Below are 23,509 nucleotides of genomic sequence, written 5' to 3' on the forward strand. Positions count from 1 at the left end.
ATTTATGCTATTTTAAGACCATGTCAGAACACACACAATTATAGAGTTGCAACTGCTGCTTCTATAATGTTCTTTTAAAGTACTGCATTGTTTGAAAATGGTTGAAACACAGTCATGTGAAACTTGAGAACTACTCATGAAACTCTTCAGCTCTAAAAAATCATTGAGATCAATTTTAAATGAAGAGCATCCCTAGAATACCATTTTTACTATACTGCTCATGGTTTTCATAAAGAGGAGTGGGAATATGGCTTTTCTTATTGCTGAGACAACCTACCATATGCTGCCGAGACAAAATCAATCCCTATGCCAGAAAAGCACTGCACTAACCCAATGGTCCATGACAGAAAGCTACCAAGTACCATCTCATCATGTGCCATATCAAAAGCTACCAAGTGACCATACATGATATCCAAAAAACCATCTGGTCCTTAATGCCTGAAAACAGTTATTCACCAAATTTCTGATTTATAAGTAAAATAAATAAAATTGCGGCAAACATTGGAAATGTTTCAATAGGAAGGACTCAAAATGTGTTACTGTGGATAGACATGACAAAGCCTTGGCTGAGATGATTTAGTTGGTGTTGGTCCTGCTTTGAGCAGGGGATTGGACTAGATGACCTCCTGAGGTCTCTTCCAACCCTCATCTTCTATGATTCTAAGACATGAAATTGTCCTTCCCCCGACAGTAAAAACTGCAAGTGCTGGCACCAAAAAAGAAAGTTCTTTGGCTCTTCTTTCCCCTCCTTGCCTTGCAGACAGAGGAGAGACTTCCTTGGAATTAAGAAAACATATAGACTGCTGCTTTCAGTTTAAGGGGGAAAACTACTGACCTTTAGGTTAGAAAAGGGGTAGTGGGGCAATGCCAGTGTAACGATAATGCTTTCAGTTTGTGGTTTGAGGCTTTATATCCCATTCCTAGACGTTTTGTGAACTGTGCAAGACATTAATTTAGCATTGCACACCTCAACTCTATTCAAAAATTTACTTGCACACACCAAGCCCTACCCTCCCTCTGTTACACTGAATGATTTTTGAACTACTCCACAACCTCCTCACTCCTAAAAAACTATTACCTTGCCAAGCTGAACTTCCCAATAATTGCCCAGAAACCTGTCTCACTACACACCGAATGCAATACTGTGGTCCTTTTTATAGTGGTAAATTAAACAGTGACTCTAACTGCAACACACAGAAGGTGCCATACTGTTTTTGCTCCCAAGGGGAGTCTGCCACTCCCCATTTTGAATGTTCATTATCATCTTTCATACCCGCCTGATAAATTTATTAAAAACACCATCTGGATGGGACTCTGCTCTGTGCAGTATTTTCAGTCTTCTGGCTCTCTTCCTTTTCCCCCCTGGAATTTCTGCCTCAATTTGTGTCATTTTGTTTACAAAAATGCACTGCCAAAAACAACAGTCTAGTTTCTATCTATTTCTGTGTTTCTTTTTCTATGCTTCAGCTATCCAACTATTACAGTAACCCAAGCTGCAAGAAAAAGCAAAAGAGGAATGACTACATGGATGGGAATTACTTTTTTCGCCTTCTGTGCACATAGCAATTTTGCTCAGACAAATTTAATTTGCTGTTATGGAATGCAAAGAATGCATGTTAACAAAGTGTGAGCATTCAGTAAGCAAACAAAGTAAAAAATGACTCTGGCAGTGGATAACAGCAAGAAAATACTTATCTAAAAATGATTTTACTGTTCCCCACTCTTATGTTGCAGCATGGAGTGGTCAACAGCTTGCCAGTACATTTAAGGGCAGTGTTATTTCCAGGACATGAGCTGGGAGCCACCTATACCAACTATGTTTAAAAATAAGACTGACATGTTATTTAACTACCTTCCACCTCCGAGAGAAAGTGGTAGAGAAAAATGTCAGTCAGATATGTATATTTTCCCTTCTTTTTTATTTGGAGGTATTCTTTTCTTAAAAAACTATTTTTAACACCCAGTGTTTTCTGTAGGAAAAACTGGTCCCTAAGGTTACAGTTCTACTCTGAAAAGTGACTTTGCAAAAGTAACACTGTGGATTTCCATATTTATACCTCAGTGACTTCCACAGATGAGACTAAAGCTGGGTTCTTTCCATCTCAGGCATCACCACCAGTAATAAAGTCTGTTAAGGCCAAATTCTACCCTCAGTGAAACCAGTACGTCTTTATTGCCTTCAACTGGCTAGCATGGGTGTAAGCAATTGGTAATTAGCAATGTTGATGAACGAGAAGAAACAGATAGAATTCACCTGATTTTTGTATTGGCTCTCAGGGCTAACAGGAGTAATAAAAACATAATGTAGTTAATAAAATAAGTAGATATGACTCATACCCAGAGAAAGCAGATACATGTAAGAAGGTACCATTTTTATATAATCTATTTTCCTAAGAGAACTCACTTTAAGATACTGCAGACTTCATCTGTTGGACATGTTTCTGATGAAATCTAGGCTTTCCTTTCAACTCAACAATCAGGGTTTGAGGCTAAAAAGTTCAGTTAATAGAATGGATCACTCAGATTCCACAGAATTGTGCTGCTGATTTGCAGTCAGGAAGGTACACAAATGCTAGCAGGGGTTTCTCAGAGACAGTACCTGAATACATTTCAACCCATTGCAGATCTATTATTTCAGTTAAAAGAACTGTATGACTTTATTTCTCCACAGATTGGAAGGACAACAATCAACATCCAATCACACTAGAGGAAAGTGTTGCTTTTTTTCAAATGTGAAGAGACCATTCTTTCTCCTTCCGTTGCCTGTCAGACTGCCCATTTACCTTCCCTCATATCAGTGGCAAAATTATATTTTCTCTCTATTCAGCAGTAGGTTAAAATTTCCTCACTGGCAAACTACACATGTAAACACTTAATGCTGAGGGCAAAGAAAAAGAAAGGAAATTAGGGTTGCTAACTGCTGTAACCAGTTTTGCTCTTTCCTATTATGTTAATTTAATCTTTTTCCACTTGGCAAACATAGGGATTTTTACCACTATTTTGGGTGGAGATTAAATGAACATCTCTTGTTCATTTTATTAAAAAATAAATAACATTAGGTATCCAGACTGTACATTTAACTACTGTATGAAAACATGTGTTCCTGTTGCTGTCACCCCCGTCTTTCCTGACTCCCACAAACAGGATTTTACACCCATCTGTTGTTACATCTGGTCCCTATTAAGATCATAAGCTCCTTCAGGCAGGCACTGGAGGATATGTTTGTACCTCACCCAGCACAACAGGCTCTGGTTGGGGGAGACGACACGCAGCAGTCCCTGGAGGAATTCTGCTTAAAAGCTGTTGTGGCAGATGGAATATATCCAGGACACTGGGAGAAGGTGCTCAGGAACAGCAATGATTACATTCTTTTAAAGGGTGGAGTCTCTATTTTCTCCACCACACACAAACTTACTTCTCAGTAATAGCTGATGCAAAAGAGGCCAGGGTGCTGTCCACATTGTACCCAGCCGTACCCCTACTGAGGTGTGATATGCCATTCTAGTCTGCTTCTTCTTTCAGTCCAGGAATGTAAACACCCAAATTATGGCTGCTTCAGAATGAATTAAAAAATCACTTTAGTGTCAATCAAATTGTTCCTAAGAGAAATTTGATGTGGTCCCTAAAGCACACTTGAAACATACCTTGCAACCACACATGAAAGTGTACTCAAGAGGGAACAAATGTTGCAACCATCATTTAGATTACACTTGCTTAGAGCAAAGTTCAGTACAGTGTGGTCCTCAACTATGCCAGTCTCCATTGTGCAGTGCCAGTGTGAGCAGAGATAGATGGTGTATTAGTCCCAAGAGAGAAGCAGCCAGGAACTTGGGTAACAGAAGGGAGGAACTAGAACTACTGATGCAGGAAGTGAAACCAGATGTTACAGGGATAACAGAAACATGGTGGAATAGTAGTCATAACTGGAGTACAAGTATTGACGGCTAGGTACTGTTCAGGAAAGACAGAAATACAGGTAAAGGTGGTGGAGTAGCATTGTATATTAATGACGAGGCAGACTGTAAAGAAATGAGAAGTGATGGAATGGATAAAACAGATTCAAAATCACTTTGAGGAAGAAAGCTACCAGAGGCTCCCCCAGGAAAGTGCTTGAGGTATGCCACAGACTCCCCCCCAGGATCCAACCTGGATATGGATGGAGACCTCAGATGCTTTTAATGAAATAAATACTACTGGGAATTGTGTGATTACGGGAGACTTTCATTTCCCAGATATAGATTGGAGGACATGTGCTACTAATAATGGTAGGGCCCAGATTTTCCTGGATGTGACAGCTGACAGATTTCTTCACCAAACAGTTACCAAATCAACAAGTGATGATGCCATTTTAGATTTGTTACCAGTTAGTAGTGGGGACCTCATAGAAGAGCTGGCTGTAGGGGACAATGTTTGCTAAAGTGATCATGAGCTAATTCACTTACAAATAAATGAAAGAATAAACAAAAATAGGTCTGCCAAAAGAGCAGACTTAAAAAAATTAAGGGAATTATTGAACTGGACTAGACTGAAGAGCTCATGGAACTGAATGTAGAGGAAGCTTGGAATTACTTCAAGTCAAAGTTGCAGAAACTATCTGAGGCCTGCATCCCAAGCAAGGGAGAAAAAATTCAGAGGAAAGAGTTACAGACCAAACTGGATGAGCAAGCAGCTCAAACAGGTTATGAAAAGAAGGCCTACAAAGAATGGAAAATAGGATGGATCAGTAAGGAAAGCTACCCCCTTGGAAGTCAGAAAGTGTACAGAAAAAGTGAGAACTGCCAAAATCAGGCAGAGTTGGACCTTGTAAAGGAAATTAAAACAAACAGTAAAAGGTTCTATAGCTATATAAATAAAAAGAAAACAAGGAAGGAGAAATGGGCCCACTAAGCACGGAGAATGGGTGATTAAAGATAATTTAGGCGTGACCCAAAAACTAAACAAATACTTTGCCTCAGTTTTTAATAACTGTAATGAGGAGTTTAGAGATAGTGGCAGGGTGGCTAATGGAAATGTGGATATGGAAGTAAAAATTACCATAGCTAAAGTGGAAATCAAACTCAAACAGCATAATGGGACCAGATTGGGGGCCCAGATAATCTCTGTCCATTAATATTATAGGAACTGGTATATGAAATTGCAAGCCCAAGAGCAAGAATTTTTAATGAATTAATAAACTCAGGGGTCATACTGGAGAATTGCTAATAGAGTGCCTATTTTTAAGAACGGTAAAATAGTGCTCTGGGAAACTACAGGCCTGTTAGTTTGACCTCAGTTGTATGCAAGGTCTTGGAACAAATTTTGCAAGAGAAAGTAGTTAAGGACATAGAGGTCAATCGTAATTGGGATTGTCATAAATATACAGCTAAGGGTAGCATAAAATCCCTCCTTACCTGTAAAGGGTTAAGAAACTCAGACAACCTGGTTGGCACCTGACCAGAAGGACCAATGGGGAAAGAAGATACTTTCAAATCGGGGAGGGGGAGCTTTGTTTGGCGCTCTGTGTGTGTTCTCCCCAGAGACAAAGGGAGAAACCAAGCAAGTAATCCAGCTCCCACTGAAATGATACATCTAATATTACAGAAATAGTAAGTAATAGCAAGGAAATGTGTTAGAGTATCTTTTGTTTTAACTTGTGAATTGTCCCTGTGCTAAGAGGGAGGTTTATCTCTGTTTTTATAACTTTAAAGTTTTGCCTGGAGGAGAAATCCTCTGTGTTTTGAATCTTTTTGTTACCCTGTAAAGTTGTCTTCCATCCTGATTTTACAGAGGTGATTCTTTTATTTTTTTTAAATAAATTCTTCTTTTAAGAACCTGCTTGATTTTTCATTGTTCTTAAGATCCAAGGGTGGGTCTGTGTTCACCTGTACCAATTGGTGAGGATATTATTCTCAAGACTTCCCCAGGAAAGGGGGTGTAGGGCTTGGGGGAATATTTTGGGGGAATAGGACTCCAAGTGGTCCTTTCCCTAATTCTTTGTCTTAATCACTTGGTGGTGGCAGCATAGTGTTCAAGGACAAGGTGGAATTTATGCCTTGGGAAAGTTTTTAACCTAAGCTGGTAAAAATAAGCTTAGGGGGTCTTGCATGTGGGTCCCCACATCTGTACCCCAGAGGTCAGAGTGGGGAAGGAACCCTGACAGGGATAAAATAAAACATGGTTTTATAAGAGGTAGATCATGCCAGACCAACCTGATCTCTTTCTCTGAGAAGATAACTGATTGTTTAGACAAAGGAAATGCAGTAGACCTAATCTACCTGGATCTAAGTAAGGCATTTGATACAGTTTCATATGGGAAATTATTAGTTAACTTGGAGAAGATGGGGATTGATATGAGAATTGAAAGGCGGATAAGGAACTTTGTAAAGGGGAGACTACAAAGTGTCATACTGAATGATAAACTGTCAGGCTGGAGGCAGGTTACTAGTGGAGTTCCTCAGGGATCAGTCTTGGGACCAATCTTATTCAACATGTTCATTAATGAATTTGGCACAAAAAGTGGCAGTGTGCTAATAAAATGTGTAGATGACACAAAGTTGGGAGGTACTGCTGATATGGAGGAGGATCGGAATTTCTTGATCTTGATGACCTTGAAAACTGGAGTAACAGAAACTGGATGAAATTTAATAGTGCAAAGCGGCAGGTGCACTTAGGGACTAACAACAATTTTTTTCTATAAGCTGGGGACTTATCAGTTGGAAGCGACCGATGACAAGACAGACTTGGGTGTATTGGTTGATCACAGGGTGACTGTTTCGCCAATATGATGCAGCCAAGAAAAAAGGCTAATTCAATCCTAAAATGCATCAGGTGAGGTACTTCCTGTAGATACAGGGAAGTGTTAGTACTATTATATAAGGCACTGGTGAGACCTCATCTGGAATATTGTGGGCAATTCTGCTCTCCCATGTTTAAGAAAGATGAATTCAAACTGGAGCAGGTGCAGAGAAGGGCTACTAGGATGAGCAGAGGAATGGAGAACCAACCTTATGAGAAGAGACTCAAAGAGCTTGGTTGTTTAGCCTAAACAAAGGCTGAGGGGAGATATGATTGTTCTCTAAAAATACATCAGAGGGATAAATACCAGGGAGGAAGAGGAGTTATTTACATTAAGGGACTATGTTGACACAAGAACAAATGGATTTAAACTGGCCATGAACAAGTTTAGGCTTGAAATTAGATAAAGGTTTCTACCCATCAGAGGAGTGAGGTTCTGGAACAGCCTTCCAAGGGAAGCAGTGGAAACAAAAAACCTAACTTTACTTCAAGACTGAGTTTGATAACTTCGTGGAGGAGATGGGATTATGAGACTGCCTAGAACGGCATGTAGCTGAGCTGTGACTGCTAGTAGCAAATATTCCCAATGGCTGGTGCTGGGACACTACATGTGGAGGGTTCTGAGTTACTACAAAGAAGTCTTTCCCTGGTGAATGGCTGTTGGGCCTTGCCGAAATTCTCAGGGTCCAACTGACGGCCATATTTGGGGTCTGGAAGGAATTTTCCCCCAGGTCAGATTGGCAAAGACTCTGGGCGGTTTTCACCTTCCTCTGTGGCCTGGGTCACTTGGCAGGTTTAAACTAGAGTCAATGGTGGATTCTCCGAAACTGGAAGTCTTTAAATCATGATCTGAGGGCTTCAATAACTCAGACAGAGGTTAGGGGTCTATTATAGGAGTGGGTGGGTAAAGTTCTGTGGCATATAATGTCCAGGAGGTTGGACTAGATGATCATGATGGTCCCGTCTGGCCTTTAAGTCTGAATTTATATCTGTGTAAACTAGATCACACCAATTAAGAGCTCAATGAGACTATTATAAGACACAACCTTTCTTCAGAAGTATCCATTATTACTGAAACCTAGTTTCCTCTAGAGTATCAATAAAGAGGGAGATGTCCAAAAGGCACAAATGGGAGTTTAGGGCCAAGTATCTGATTCCCACTGAATTTCAGTGGGAGTTAGATGCTTAATTCCCATTTATTCCTTAACAAATCTCCCCCCAAAACCTTACATTGCACTTAATAAAAGGCAGTTTCATTTTGTGGACAGAAGACCATACTCTGTGTCAGGATACCTGGATTTTAAACCCTCAATGTGCCAGTGATTCACTGTGTGACCATGGGCAAGACACTTACTTCTTTGAGCCTGTTTCCTCATCTGTAAAATGATATTTAACCACCTACATAGAGCTCTTTGAGATCCGTATTAAGTGCTAATTATTATATTAGCAGTGTTTATTAATACTTAGCATGTATGTAACATAAATCCTCAACACCATTTGAGATAGGTATGTGTTATTTGCCCCATTTCACATGAGAAAAGACACGGAAAGATTTAGATATTTCTCTAATGTTACTCAGTGAGTAAATGGCAGAATTGGGATTAGAATTCAGGAGATCCTGGCTCTCAGTCTTGTGCTTAAGCCAGTAAATAATGTTGACTTTTTAGACTGCCAACAGTCCTTCCTACCTTTAAATATTGAAAACCCAAGGTCTGACAAATTATCTGCTGTAGATGGCAATTTTTATGTTTACCATGACTAGTAGTTAGACAAGCCAGTCAGCACCCTGGGTATTACATGGGAATGTAAATTTTCCCATACACTCCTACATAGTAGAATTTCCTACCTGGAAGAAAAGAGGGAGGAAGTTAGAATCAATAAGGTTTCTACTGACCTGAGAAAAACTAGTAACACTTGCTAGTGTTGCATGCAGTTGGCTGGTTTAGAATAACAAAAGAGAAGTCTGCTTTTTCTGGTCAATATCTGCTGGGGCTTGCTGTTTCTGACCCAACGAATCAGATCAAGATCATTCAAGTAATTAGAATGAAACAGACTTTTCACTAACACCATAGTGGCTATAGAGCTCTTTCATTAAACATGAGGCCTTCCTGCAGCCTGCTTTCAGAAACAGCAATTGCTTCAGAAAAACTTAGGAAATGAGCATTGTTTGCCGCAGCATTGGAAACAGGGAAGAAAGAAAACCTAAACCAGTGGAACAGATCTTTAGATCTACAGAGAAATGGGCAGCAGTAAATAAAACTAGGCATGTGGCTGTTTTTTACTGTAGAGGGAAAAAAATTCCCAGCAGTATTTAGATAATCTTAAAATTTTCATAATTTCCTAAGGGTATGCTTAGTGCAAAGCTGACAGATGTTGCTGGGAAAACCTGTTCAACTTTGAAAAAAAGCTAACCTTTAAAAAGGGGAGCAAGAACAAGATACGACAGCTTTGTGTAGATTTGACATTAAACTGGACAAGAAAACAGCACCTCTCACTGCTTCACCATGGGGGAGAGAGAGTAATATTTCACAAAGCCGAACTGCATTACTAGGAAATTGATTTGGTTATTTTCCCTTTGCTATATGCTTAAATGATTTTTTAAATAACTGCCATTGAGCAAAAGACAAGTGAATGATTATTTATTCCGTTTCTTTCTTTCCTTCCTTTTTTCTTTAAAACAATTTCTCATAAGGTACAGGATGGTCTGCAAATGAGGGTTCACAATGATTCATAAGTTTTGAAAAGCATTCCCCAGAGGGTAACCAAGGGCATTCTATTTTTTATATCCATCTCCTACTCTTTACCCATTATTCACTGTTTTCCCCTGTTATGTTATGTAGAAGTAGAAAGATAGGCTGATAAATTGAGACAGGCCTGAAAAGCCAGAGATAAGTACAACATATAATATAGGCTTTTCAGATTGTACTCCCAATGATCTGGACCAGACCTCAAGGTGAGGTGAGAGGTTGCTCCTACCCCCATGCTTGCATAGTCCTTGACATTCCCTAAGCAGAAGATGCCAATAGTGCCAGATTTGAGGATTTCAGTAACTCAGCCAGAGGTTAGGGGTCTGTTACAGGAGTGGGTGGGTGAGGTTCTGTGACCTGCAGTGTGCAGGAAGTCAGACTAGATGATCATGATGGTCCCTTCTGGCCTTAAAGTCTATGTGTCTAGTACAGCAGGGATATTATAACACTGACTACTGTCTCCTTGGACTGAGTTTAGGTGATCAAATTCTCTTCACTCCAAAGCAGAGAAGGGCAAAAGGAAGCTCCAAGACAAGAAAAGACAACAAACGTATAAGGAAGCTCCTGACCTTTTGTAGTAGGCCCTTGTCACGGGGTAGTTAGAGAACTCTAGCAAGGTCATCACATCGCAGGGTCCTGACTCTGCATCCAAACTAGTAGTTCTGTCATTTGCTAAGACACTGGTATATTTTGCTTTACATTTATAAATAAAGTCTCAGACTTAACGCTGTTCAAAATTTTTGATGGTGAAATTCATGACAGCAATCACCGTGTCTCTTTTTTAAATTTTATGTTCTTGTTAAGCAAAATATTTATGTCAATACTATAAGGATGTATGTAGGGCTGTTTAACAAACATATGCATTTACAGACTAACAACATGCCATAAGGAAAATTAAACCTCAGCCCAAACATCTGCATTGGGGAACAATTTCACAAGATTTCATTCATTTATATCACTTATCTTGTTTATCAGGACAATGAATTATAAATTGGCACTAAAACAAGCAGTGCTAGAAAGAGCAATTCCATCTAGCTTTCCCTTAAAACTGCTAGACAACTGCCATTAGAGCTTTTTGGATATTGATTACAGTACCTGTTTTACATCTCTCTTCTCACATTAACTTTTAAATGTCATACGTTGGGAGCTAATGGTTTTGACATGAAAATGTTGTATGTAAAATACAGTGACATAAAATTGCTATTATCAATCTACTATATGAAATTACACTTCACTTTTATTACTTGTTTGCCAGGCTCCTAATCTCCACTTTACAGCGATGGCCATTATGTAGACACTACACACTTGAAAATAATATGTCTGACAAATGTCCCTCCCTGTATGGAAAGCTACCTGATCCAATTGAATAAGTCTAATAAAGAGATTAAATAACATAGACTATATGCAGTTGCATGAGAACCCCCAAAAAGCGTCTCTCAGTGACCCAATTTTTTGTTATTCCTTTGATTGATGCTTTAAATAAGAGGACCCTTTTGTTCCATCCCTGGCAATTGTCCAGGAAGTTGTTAAAGGTCACACAGCTCTTCCTAAAATGGCTGTGTCCCCCTGATGGACTAGCCAACATGCATTTTCTCAGTAAAACAGGCTCTTATAATGACTGCATTGTAATCTCTTGTAGTATTTAATGGCTGCCACACTGTCTACACAGTCAATGAAGTAACTGTATCTAAGAGCTAGTCTAAATAAACAGTGCACAGCAAGATGGGGTGTAAATCCACAGTGCACTAGCCTGCCGCACACTAATTGTCCATGTGGACACTGCTATCATGCCCTAAAAGTTCCCTAGTGCACTTTGAGCTACTCCCATATTGAAACAGGAGGTCATAGAATCATAGAATATCAGGGTTGGAAGGGATCTCAGGAGGTCATCTAGTCCAACCCCCTGCTCAAAAGTAGGACCAATCTCCAATTAAATCATCCCAGCCAGGGCTTTGTCAAGCCTGACCTTAAAAACTTCTAAAGAAGGAGATTCCACCACCTCCCTAGGCAACGCATTCCAGTGTTTCACCACCCTCCTAGTTAAAAAGTTTTTCCTAATAGCCAACCTAAACCTCCCCCACTGCAACTTGAGACCATTACTCCTTGTTCTGTCCTCTTCTACCACTGAGAATAGTCTAGAACCATCCTCTCTGGGACCACCTCTCAGGTAGTTGAAAGCAGCTATCAAATCCCCCCTCATTCTTCTCTTCTGCAGACTAAACAATCCCAGTTCCCTCAGCCTTTCCTCATAAGTCATGTGTTCCAGACCCCTAATCATTTTTGTTGCCCTTCGCTGGACTCTTTCCAATTTATCCACATCCTTCTTGTAGTGTGGGGCCCAAAACTGGACACAGTACTCCAGATGAGGCCTCACCAATGTCGAATAGAGGGGGACGATCACGTCCCTCGATCTGCTCGCTATGCCCCTACTTATACATCCCAAAATGCCATTGGCCTTCTTGGCAACAAGGGCACACTGTTGACTCATATCCAGCTTCTCGTCCACTGTCACCCCTAGGTCCTTTTCCGCAGAACTGCTGCCGAGCCATTCGGTCCCTAGTTTGTAGCTGTGCATTGGGTTCTTCCGTCCTAAGTGCAGGACTCTGCACTTATCCTTATTGAACCTCATCAGATTTCTTTTGGCCCAATCCTCCAATTTGTCCAGGTCCCTCTGTATCCTATCCCTCCCCTCCAGCGTATCTACCACTCCTCCCAGTTTAGTATCATCCGCAAATTTGCTGAGAGTGCAATCCACACCATCCTCCAGATCATTTATGAAGATATTGAACAAAACCGGCCCCAGGACTGACCCCTGGGGCACTCCACTTGACACCGGCTGCCAACTAGACATGGAGCCATTGATCACTACCCGTTGAGCCCGACAATCTAGCCAACTTTCTACCCATCTTATAGTGCATTCATCCAGCCCGTACTTCTTTAACTTGCTGACAAGAATACTGTGGGAGACCATGTCAAAAGCTTTGCTAAAGTCAAGAAACAATACATCCACTGCTTTCCCTTCATCCACAGATCCAGTAATCTCATCATAGAAGGCGATTAGATTAGTCAGGCATGACCTTCCCTTGGTGAATCCATTCTGACTGTTCCTGATCACTTTCCTCTCATGTAAGTGCTTCAGGATTGATTCTTTGAGGACCTGCTCCATGATTTTTCTGGGGACTGAAGTGAGGCTGACTGGCCTGTAGTTCCCAGGATCCTCCTTCTTCCCTTTTTTAAAGATTGGCACTATATTAGCCTTTTTTCAGTCATCCGGGACTTCCCCCGTTTGCCATGAGTTTTCAAAGATAATGGCCAATGGCTCTGCAATCACAGCCGCCAGTTCCTTTAGCACTCTTGGATGCAACTCGTCCGGCCCCATGGACTTGTGCACGTCAGTGCGCACTAGGTCAGTGTGCACTAGGAAACCTAACATGGTGGCAGGGTCCACACAGACAATTAGTGAACGGCAGGCTAATGCACTGTATATTTACACCCCAGATTGCCATGCATGAACTGTTTGTCTAGACCAGTGGTCCCCAAACTTTTTACCTCATGCTCCCATTACCCCTATCTGCTCTTCTCCCCTGCCCCCAGAGCCAGGGCCGGAGCCAGAAGTGGGGCTGGCAGGGGGGAAGGGGACGCAGACAGAGGTATGGGGTCTGAGGCTGGGGCCATAGTTGGGGGTAACGGGGGAGTGGAGCCAAGGTCGGCAGCTGGGGCTGAGCCAGGAGTGGAGCTGGGTGGCACTCTGTCCCTGACCAGGCCCCAGCTGTAAACCCCCCTCCCCGAAATGTTCCTCTGTGCCCCCCTAGACAAGCCATAACACATTGCTTCTGTAAGATATTTGAGAATGCAAGGTGCTATATGTAACCAAATTCTTTTCTAAACTATCCACTTTTAGCCTTAGTGCCCTCACACAGTTCTCACAGAATAGTTCTTGTGGGGTCCTTCACACTCTGAGTTACTTGAACACTGCAATATCACTTAGACAAGTGGGAGGCACTGAGAGATCTTCATTAAGCAGCACAGAAAGAGCTAAATCCTGTGCCAGCCCTCCCACCGGCATCACAAAGGCCTGGATCCACACAGGGACTTAGGCGTTACAATGCTGAGCATCAGGGCACGTAACTTTTAGGTGACTAGAAAATCATTGGAACACACAAATTTAAAAAGCCTGAGTCAGATGCCCAGGCTTTTATACAATGAACAGGGAGAGATGAGTGCCGAAGAATGTAATGCACGTAAGCCAGCACGCTAGGTGGAGAGATGCCTAAAATAGCCAATGGGAGATGCTGACAAGAGAGATGTGTCCTCAGCCCCTCCCCCTCTCACAGAGTTAGGCACCTAGCTCCAGGATGATGCCTATCTCGCTAGTGATCCACAACTAGGAATCCCTCCTCTGAAGTCTGGCAGCTTAGGCGCCTAAGCTGTTTCTTGTGAGAATGAGTTAGGCACATGCCTAACTTCACACAAAACACTGGAGGCAGCAGCAGCGACCTCCTTGTAACTTCTAGGCCAGTGGTTAGAGCACTCCGCTGAAAAGTGGGAGAATCAGATTGAATTTCCACCCCTTCGGCTTGATAGGACGAGAGGAGGCCAAAGGATTTGAACAGGCATCTCGTATCTCTCAAGAGAGTGCTCTAACTAGAGCCCTGCAAATCCGCGGATATCTGCGGACCATTTTTGCAGATAGTGGATCGGATGCAGATAAAACCATGCAAGGCTCTACTCACCAATGGCACCTGGCCCACGGCATCCGGCTTGGGCAGCCTGGGGAGCACTCGGGGCCAGTGGCCGGGAGGCAGGTTGGAGTCGGGGCTGCCCAACATCCACTCACCATGCCACTTCCTGGCCAGCAGTTCGGGCCCCTCAGGCAACACCAGTGTCCCCACCCTGGCCGTGCTCCCAGTCCTGGGCCCAGTCTTCCAGCTCCTGGGCAACAAGGCCCACACCCGGCCATGGGGATTGGAACACGTGGGGCCCCAGCACCCTACCCCTCCGCTCCACTGTGATGCAACACGTACTGCTGCTGCCGTGTGCTGTCGCTCGCAAGCCCCTGGGAGCAGCACAGGATGAGACGCCCCTTCCCCCCAGTTGCCTCCCCCCATGCTGCCCCTTCCCCTCGAGACCCTGCCCCCGCGCTTCCCCTTACCTCCAGTCCTCACCCTCGTGCTGCCTCTTCCTGCAAGATCCTACCCCCACACTTGCTCCCCTCTCCCCCCGCGGTCGCTAGCCCTTGTGAGATGGCTTGCTTCTGCAGGTGCGGATACAGGTAAAAGACAGCTAGCGGATCGCAGGTTGGATCACGAGTTGCTACTGGCGGATGTGGATCCACATTTTTGTATCCGTGCAGGGCTCTAGCTCTAACCACTGACCTATGGGATAATTTGATGAGGGTGTTTCTCAGTCTGTGAAAGCTGTTGCACTGTGGATAAATGCCTAAACAGTTATTGGGCCAGAGAGAGAAAGAGACTGGCTCTCTAGCCTTGTGATTAGAACAGCTACCTGCAAGGTGCAAGACCCAAAGTCCAGTCCCTCTGCTCCAATCATTCTTTATTTATCAAAAGTGGAACAGCTTCAACAGGAAAGACTGAGAAAGACCCATATCAGAATATCTCATAGCTCAATGTTCAGAGCATTCTCCTGAGCCATGTGGGAGACCCTGTTCAAAAACTGTTTCCCCTTACCTCAAGCAGAGGGGGAATTGAATCTGGGTTTCCCACATCCCAGGTGAGTGCTCTGACCACTGGGCTAACAGTTATACAGTGGGAAACACCACTTCCTCCTCTGGCCAGATATTGAATGGGGCCTGATCCAGTAGGCAATCTCTGAGCCTGGGGCCCCAGACCCTTCTGAGCCTGGGAGATCATAGACAGGACCAGAGGTGGGCTTTTAAATCTGCGATGACATAATCCATGGGCTGTTACCCAGACAGAAGGGGAGTGGGGCAGCTGCAGGGGCAAAGGAAACGGTGTAGTTTCCTCTTCCTCTGCTTCATTTCAAAGGACTGGAAAGCACAATCCAAAAACTTCATAAAATCTGGCCCGTGATTTCTGTAATGAGAAGCAGAGGACACATGATTGGGAAAGCATAAAGGAGCAGGAGTCTAAGCCTGTCCCAATGGATGCAGGAGAGATGTATCATCTGCAGAGCCTTCTGACTGAGATCTTACTGAAAATCTAGCCATCTTGAGCTCTGTGTTAAACTTAATTATTAATAAGATGCACAAATAAAAACCATCAAATTGCATTAAGTCACCCAGCTCTACCAAAACACACAACTGAAGTTAGACAGTGAGAGCATGTCCCCACTGTTCCAATAAAGCTTAGAAGAAAGAGTATGCAAATATGATTTAAATATTTCTGATTGAAACTTTAACATTTTTCAATGTTTTGTAATATAATGCATTTCAACAACCCTAAGAGATTCCATGGAAATTTGCAAAACATTAGAACAAATCTCAGGCTTCCTATGGTCAATATAAACATTTAAACTTCAATTTATTGCACTTTCAGTTTTGTCTTATAACAGTAACATGGAAAACAAAGTCAATAAAGATCAGGCTAGAATTCAAATAATTTCCTGGCAGAATTCTGTCATTTATATGCTAATTGTATCACAGATAACGGCATGCTTTCGACATACTGTTATTCTTTGCTAAAATCTAACTGTAACTTTAACATGGTAACTTACCATTTAATGTTGCTATAAAAAAGATATTTAAGTCTTTACAACCTTTAGCAATGGAGATTGAGCAAAACCAAGAGTCTCCACCACTATATTTAAACTGAAATGCAACTGCTTTTATCAGGCACCCATTGACATGCAACTGCTAAAACAGACAAAGAAAGCAGCAACATGTCACACCAGAACTCTGCTAAAACCAAACCAAGTGTCAGAGAGATATTATCTGAAAGACAAGTGAATTAGGATTTAAGCTCACACGTATACCCACACACCTTGACCCCCTTATTTGTTGGTCTGACAAAGTAGCCTTTAAATATTACAGCTCTCACCTCACAAGTTGAAAACAGTGTTACATGTGCCCTAAACTGTAGATTAAAAAACCCAAAACAGCACCCTAAGTAATTCTTAAAATCCCAGCTCTACTAATACTATAATACACATGTATCTATTACTGATTTGCACACAGTAATAATATGGCTTTATATGAGTGAGCACAAGATTTCTGCACCTTAAATTAGCTAAGACCGTATATATTTTAAAAGTATTTACTCCAACATGCTGGGTACTATTCTCTGTTGAGTAACTGCATACTCTTATTGATATTGCACTTTTTCTTTAAATGCAATTCCTTCCTACACTGCCTGGATACAGTACCTTGCTGACATCAGATATGAGATTATTTTGTGAACTCCTTCGGGCACAGATAAGGTCTTTTTATCTGTATTATGAGGAGCCCTGCACACTCTTGAACCATGTCAAATAAAATTTAGAAAGACTTAACCTGACCTTTCATATATTTTTGTGACTGGCCCCTTTAAGAAAGAGTGGGTGTCCAGTGCACCTGTGACTGATTAGCTGTTACTCAATTGGGTTTAACTAAGTCAAGGCACATGGGCCTGAGGAGACAGAAGACAAGAAGAGGAAGGGGAGAACTGCCTGGCAGAAGCAAGGAAAGGTGTAGGAAAGAACTGCCTGAGAAATACATAGAGAATAGCAGGTAAGAGCTACCTGGGAGGAACAAGGGATAGCTGCCTGGGAGAGACAGGAAATTTCTGCAGGTATTACTTGGAAATAGGGAGGAACTGGCTAGGAGGCAAGTGGAAAGGTTAGCCTGCTGACCTTCCTGAGCTGGAGAGCCAGTGATAGGAGGCTGAAAAGGGTTCAGTCGTTGGATTGCGTTTGGGCAGAAGTGTCATGAAACTGGTCACTCTCAGGTGGATGGCAAGGAGACTGGAGCTCTGGAACAAGAGCAGAAAAGAACTGGGAACTGAGTGCTGGTGGACTCAGAGGTGGATGATCTAGAAGTAATCTCCCTGAAAATGGGAATGGAAAATTGTAATACATTTCTATGTTTTACTGTGGGTATTGACAGAACGGTTTTAGCACGAGGATTCTATAGATTATTGCATGTATATGTGAATAAAACGTGCCCACAGGTGGGACTCTGAATTGGACAGTGAGAGGAACTGTGCTCTTATTATGGCTAGACCAAGGGGAAACTGAGACAGCCATACTTGTTCTGCTGCAGCCTGCTGCAAGAGGTCTCCACAGGCAGGGGCTGCCTTCTCACATACTTACAAGCCTAAAAGGAGATTTTAAAAGAGATTTTGTGGTAAATCTTATGAGATGCTGAAGAGTGATTGTGAAATTACCTTGTTTCTCCACAGTACATGGCCAAATAGAGGACTGGAAGACTCAGAGACTAGCTCTTCACAGTCAAATCTCACAAAAGAAATTTAGGAGAGAATTTTTTCCCCCTTTTTGAAAACTATTTTTCCTTCACCTTCACTGCTGCATGCATAAAATTTAAAAATTCTGTGAATCCTGAAAGGCCTCCTCTGAATTCGGAATCTTACTATCCTAAGAGGCACTGAAATATACTACAAGAAGCAGTGCTTCTTGTCTGGTATGGAGCATACAAGACGATTCTTCAAATGTCACACAGCAGCTACAGGAAGTCTCAAATAATATTTATAAAAGACTATTTTCTAACAGTTACTCTAGTAATTAAGCATAGTAAGTGTGACACAGAGGCCTACTGGTGATTCATTACTGTGTGTCAGGTCTGACATACTCACTACACTTAACATAGTGTTATCATGATATATACCCAGAAGATGGCATGTGATATATCACTGGAAAACTAATAACTCACTAAGCATTAATATTCCTGCATGATGTATGTATGGGGTGTGTACAAAGAGTTATAAATATGTGCTAGAATTACGTTCCTAAAATGTGTTTGGCAAGCGATGGATAAGCACAATTTGCCCTTTAACCAAAGGAACGGGTATCTGCTTGTCTGTCTAGCCTTGTCATCAGCCAGACACAATGAAAGTATATTTACATATAAAGTAAACAAAGCTATCAAGCTAACAAGCATGGGAGAAGGCAGCAAGGCATCTACATCACATCAGGAGAGAGAAACTTCATCTAGAGATACACCTCAGAAGAATAAATTTCAAATGTTTATTGAGTTATAAAGACAGGGCTTTTGAAACGCAACTGATAAGTAATTGAATCAACTGATTGTATACAATATTACTGTATTATACAAGTGCATTGAGTAAGATCTTTTATGTAAGCCTGTGACACACAGTGAATAATATCGTGAAATGTATGCGTTAACACTATATGAGGAATTATGGATACTAGCTGATATTATGCTTTAAAGTCTGTGACCAAACACAGGGAGAAACAGGTTTTCTCCCAGACAGGAGGGAAGGTAGATATTTACCTGTCTCCAGTGTAAATTAAGCATTATGGAATCAAAACAATGGAACCCCTATTTACATATGAACCTGCAGGGGGATAGGAAGTCAACAGGAAGGGAAGAATAGCAGGTAGCTGTCTCTTGTAACAGGGTCAATGAACTTTGGAAGGTATAAGCAGAAACAGAAAGCCATTGTGGTACCCATCACTTGGGGGATTAAAGGGGCCAGGGTTCCTGAAATCACAGAATGTTGAATCCTTCAGCCAAGGGGCTTGACGTCTCTGGGAACTGAGTTTAGGTGAGAAACCTGCTTAGGCAAAGATTGTAACTTGCTGAAATTAAGTTTAGTGGTAGAAGAGTATCTTTCTTTTGTTTCCTTGTAACTTTCTCTCTTTTCCCTTACATTAAGTATCCCTTAATCTTATGTCCCTTTGTTAAAATAAACTTGTTTTATTTTACTATAAAGCAAATCAGTGCTGTGATTGAAATAGGAGCATTTGTCAAACCCCAGGAAAATGAATGAGCTACAGAATATTACCTCTTTAAAGGATCAACAAAATTAACTTCAGTAAGTGTTCAGTGAGAGGGATGGACACTGCAGAGAGACATCTCTGAAGAACTCAGAATTTGGGGCTCACTGTTTGTTACCTGCAAGGTAAGGTTTCAACTGGCAGAGTCCTGAAGAATTTGCTGACAAGACAGACAAGCTGGTGTGTCAAGGAGTTGTCACACAGCTTAGCTGTAGCACAACTCTCATTTTCTGAGGCTTGAGAGGGATAACATATGAGATGTTGAACCCCATAATGCTTTATGGGAATATGCTTATGAATGTATATATGACATAACTGGAATATGTTTTATGCTACATATGCCATGTAACATATCTCTATAAAGGTTATGATCTACTGAATATATTCATTCTATTTGTATGCATGTATCATTTTTGAATTCAAAGTTATCAATATTAGCTATGTACTTGTTTAATTTTAAGTAGCCTCAGTGAAGCAGTTGGTCAGCTTCCTGAGAAAAATCTATTCTCAGTAAGTGCCCAATCAAGAAACACTTAAGCGAACAATGAACTTGGAGATGCCAATCCACATGTGAGTTTTCCCAGGAATGTGGCCTAGCTGGTAACGAACTCAATCATGCATGGACATGTGACTCGCCCATGTGACTCCAAAACTCCATCTTGGAGCTGAATTCTGGATAGGAGAGAGGAGGGGGTCTGCACCACAAAAGAAAGTCTAGTTAAGCCCCTGGGAGATCCCTCCATTTTGTCTTCAGCTGGCTCAAGAGGTAGCCTCTCCACCCCCAAACGATACCTGAAAGAAACTGGAACAAAGGACAGTAACCACAGGGGTGTGAGTGATTGCTGGACCCAGACTAGAAGGAGGCTAGTCTGTAAAAGAAACTTATTGGAACATCTCTGAGGGTGAGATTTCATCTGTAATTACTTTCTTACTGTATTAGGTTTAGACTTGCGTGTTTTATTTTATTTTGCTTGGTAATTCGCTTTGTTCTATCTGTCATTACTTGGAACCACTTTAATCCTACTTTTTGTATTTAATAAAATCATTTTTTACTTATTAATTAACCCAGAGTATGTATTAATACCGGGGGGGGGGAATGGGGGTTCGGCGGCAAACAGCTGTGCATATCTCTATCAGTGTTATGGAGGTTTCAGAGTAACAGCCGTGTTAGTTTGTATTCGCAAAAAGAAAAGGAGTACTTGTGGCACCTTAGAGACTAACCAATTTATTTGAGCACGAAAGCTCATGCTCAAATAAATTGGTTAGTCTCTAAGGTGCCACAAGTACTCCTTTTCTTTTTAGTGTTATGGAGGGCGAAGAATTTATGAGTTTATCCTGTATAAGCTTTATTCAGGGTAAAACGGATTTATTTGGGGTTTGGACCCCATTGGGAGCTGGGCATCTGAGTGTTGGAGACAGGAACACTTCTTAAGCTGTTTTCAGTTAAGCCTGCAGCTTTTAGGTAATGTGGCTCAGACCTGGGGCTGTGTTTGTAGCAAGCTAATGTGCCTGGCTCAAACAAGGCAAGGTTCTGAAGCCCCAAGCTGCCAGAGAAAACGGGCTCAGAGGTAGTCTCGGCACATCATTTAGAGGGTTTCTGTGATCCAACCCATCACAACACAGTAACTCACAATGCTGAGAATCCCAGCAGACAGTCACAGTAAGTCTTTTAGACTTGGCCTCTACTCAAAGCTTGAGTGAGCATAGCTATTCTGGGCAGAGATATGAAAAAAACACACCCCTGACTGACAATTATGGCAACAAAAAGCCCCAGTGTAGACGCAGCCAGAAAAGTGCTTCTGTAAGCACAATGTTCTTTACGGAGGTCATATTCCTACATTCGCAGAAAAATTCCTTCTGTCAATGTATGCTGTGCCTACACAAGGTGGCTATGCAGGCATTGCTATGACACCATAGGCTCTGTAGTGCAGACACATCTTTAAAGTCATGTAGCCAACCTACAATGGAAGCAGACACAGGAATGTTCTTACAAACAAATGGGCTTTGCTTCTACTGGTATGAGTGGAACCCTAGGGTTGCAAAGACAAGATGAGTTCAGGCAATGAACCTGAAATGACTGAGAACAAAAGTGTCTTTAGTAATTTACATATAGTAGAGATAACTATAGAATTAAAAAACAGTTGTATTTCTTACCTATAAGACCTTTCTCAAGAGTGAAGGTTTTGTTGGTAAACATGCATTCAAATGCCACAATATGGAAAACTTTGTTCACTGTGTTGTGGGTGCCAACTATTCGGATGTACCTAAGAGAAGAGAGAAAAAACAAGTTAAAGACAATGAAGACCCACTTCCCAAGTTACCAATGATTCATTAGGACGCTGTCAGTGCTCTTGCCCTATCAAAGTATTTTGCCCAGCCACAAGAACCGGAGAATTGTTAAGAAGATTATGGATTTGACTACAGATATTGCACCTACTCAGAAATTCTGGCTCCAACAGAGCTTAGAAGAGTTACAGCAAATTTAAGAGCTGTGAAATGTATCAGAATTTTACAGGATTTGGATTAGATTTATCAAGAAAATCAAAACAAGACATCATCCAGCTCAAACATCAACTGTTTGTCCATAATACAACAACATTTGAGAACTAAAAATAGCTGCCTGATTCTACTAATGGCTACAGAGGCTAATTGACAACTTTCCACTACAATGAAAGATTTCATACACTAAAAATAAACTCAATAAATCAATGTTGCTTCCCTACAGAAGCCATAAATTCTCTTTTATTATAATGCTGCTTCTAATTCCAAATTGCTAAATTAACTCTTGATACATCAGACACCAACTTCTTTCTTGCAATACCTTTTATTAAGTCCAGAAAAGTTATTTGAACAGTCAGGCTTCTGGGTTTCACTCTTGGTTATATAGCTTGCACTTCTGAACACTAACGCAAAGTCACAGGCAGTGGCTGTTGAACAAAGTGGCCTATTCACCCTCTGCATTACCTTGGAGGCTTCACCTTCTACAAACAAGTATTAACCTTGAATCAATCTGCTCCCCTCATTTTCCAAAGGGATCTGACCGTTCAGAGGTTAATGAACAGTTGAAGTCATTATTATGAGTTCTGGAAAATCCCAAATGGGATACTATATGCTGTCTTGGTGGATCTTAAAAAACAACCAGGAAAATGACTTGAATAGATAGCATTTCTCCAATTATGAATTATCCACACTGAAGGAAGATGCATATTAAATGAACAGATTTCAATTAAGAGAAAGTAGAAGCTGTAAGACGTTAGCAATATCTTTCCCTTTGCTGTGTAAAATAACCTTTCATTTATCTAATGTAATTTTAGTTCTAACCTAATGGCTGTTCGCTAATACAGTAAGCTTGTCTCACGTTCATCATCACTCCAAGTTAACTAGGTAAAGTAAATGATGATTTTTTTTTAGCCCTTAACTAAGAAAGCTTTTTGTACTTAGGGCTATTTTCCCTTCTAGTTTTATTTAGGTCCCATCTACATACCAAAATGACTGTGTTACAGGCACAATTCTTAAAAACTGCTGTTGATAAATGTTTCAACTAATACGTATTTTTCATTAGTGTAGGCAGAGCGGAATTCTTTAAAATGCTTTTAAATAAGTGGTTTACGAAATTTTTACTACATCCACAAAGGTGGCTAAACTATGTAAGCTGAAAACATTTGAAAGATCAACTTTTAAAATAAATCTCCTAATGTGATTTTATGTTGCAGACAGAATTTTAGTCTATCTTTAGGCAGTCAGCAAATACATTTATTTATTTTATCTGCTGACTGTTTCAAAGTGTTGACTTACTTAAAATTTATTACTAAATACACTTTTTGGCCAACTTATGTGACATGCTAAATCATACTGAATTTATGAACTTTCTCCAACAGGGAGCTGTAAGCCTCTATCTGCGCTACACATGATGCAGAACATGTAATGTTAACTCTTGTGAGTACCACAACTTTGGCTCTTGCTGCTGGCAGTCCTGTAATGACAAAAAATTCAGTCATGTGATTTTTGAGGGAAAGAAACTCCTTCATACAGGGAAGGTGTACTATACTGCATGCCTA

General features: G+C 41.3%; 1 protein-coding gene across 4 annotated transcripts in view; it reads right to left on the reverse strand.

The window, feature by feature from the left end:
- The window catches only part of BTBD9 (BTB domain containing 9), a 308,026-nt gene that overhangs the window by 115,912 nt on the left and 168,605 nt on the right, over positions 1-23,509 (reverse strand). For all 4 annotated transcript variants that reach the window (XM_048843484.2, XM_048843485.2, XM_075127030.1 and 1 more), the window contains one exon: positions 21,606-21,715. In XM_048843484.2, coding sequence (XP_048699441.1) covers positions 21,606-21,715 — 110 coding nt within the window. The remainder of the gene's footprint in view (positions 1-21,605; positions 21,716-23,509) is intronic.

The sequence above is a fragment of the Caretta caretta genome, chromosome 3 (genome assembly GCF_965140235.1).
Source record: "Caretta caretta isolate rCarCar2 chromosome 3, rCarCar1.hap1, whole genome shotgun sequence".
Lineage (NCBI taxonomy): Eukaryota > Metazoa > Chordata > Testudines > Cheloniidae > Caretta > Caretta caretta.